Consider the following 791-nt stretch of genomic DNA (forward strand, 5'->3'; position numbering starts at 1 on the left):
GGGCCTTTCTGCAGTTGATTTTCCACCTCATTGGGCTTTCCGCCTTTATTTTAAGATTTAGTAGTCTTTAATCCCTGAATTTTAATTCTAACTTCTCCTCCTTCTCTCTACTCTTACTCATTTCTGACATTTCCAGTTGGCCAAGTCCAAATTCTGACAGACTGAGCTCAAACAGGGCTAACTGACCATTTTGTGTTTCAGAGTTGGAACCGGACATCCCCGGGGGACGACTAGTAGGCTCAGGTACATCTGCAGCCCCACCTATGAAATCCCCCCCCGCCTATCTTTGTTTTTCTTCCGCCATTTAAAATGACATTTAAAACCCAGCAATACTTCAGCAGCCACATTTGGGTTCAGAAGTTAGCCATTTTTCCAAAATAAATAGTGCGTAACACACACGGTTGACCAATTTGGCCAACAGAGAGAGAGAGCAACATGTTTTCAAAGTTGATTCATTTCATTGCTGTAGTAATAAAATACTGAATTTGGTACCCATGACAACTTGTGACAAATTGCTTATCTGCTCAGTCATGAAGCTGCAGTGTGATACAACACTGCCCTCTGTTGTCGTGGCTTGGTAACACATGTTGGCAAGAGAAGCAGTCTGCAGGAGTTGTGGTGCATTACACAGTGCAGTAATGCACAGTAACATTAGTCCTACTGGTTGGCACCCGCTGCTTTGATTTCTCCCAAGCTGTTGCCTCAAATTGGGCTTTTTAGGCTCTTGTATGCTTCTCAACAGAACAGAAAACTCTCTCTCTCTCTCTCTCTCTCTCTCTCTCTCTCTCTCT

General features: G+C 43.6%; 1 protein-coding gene and 1 long non-coding RNA gene across 17 annotated transcripts in view; one reads left to right on the forward strand and one right to left on the reverse strand.

Moving 5' to 3' along the window:
- Positions 1-791, forward strand: part of st3gal3b (ST3 beta-galactoside alpha-2,3-sialyltransferase 3b) — a 62,813-nt gene that overhangs the window by 21,518 nt on the left and 40,504 nt on the right. For 10 of the 16 annotated variants that reach the window (XM_032531292.1, XM_032531298.1, XM_032531291.1 and 7 more), the window contains one exon: positions 202-243. The exons of the other annotated variants lie outside the window; for them this stretch is intronic. In XM_032531292.1, the coding sequence (XP_032387183.1) occupies positions 202-243 (42 nt within the window). The remainder of the gene's footprint in view (positions 1-201; positions 244-791) is intronic. 16 annotated transcript variants of the gene reach the window in all.
- Positions 1-791, reverse strand: part of LOC116698974 (uncharacterized) — an 18,415-nt gene that overhangs the window by 15,766 nt on the left and 1,858 nt on the right. The gene's annotated exons all lie outside the window — the stretch shown is intronic.

Source organism: Etheostoma spectabile, chromosome 12 (assembly GCF_008692095.1).
Source record: "Etheostoma spectabile isolate EspeVRDwgs_2016 chromosome 12, UIUC_Espe_1.0, whole genome shotgun sequence".
NCBI classification, from domain to species: Eukaryota; Metazoa; Chordata; class Actinopteri; order Perciformes; family Percidae; genus Etheostoma; species Etheostoma spectabile.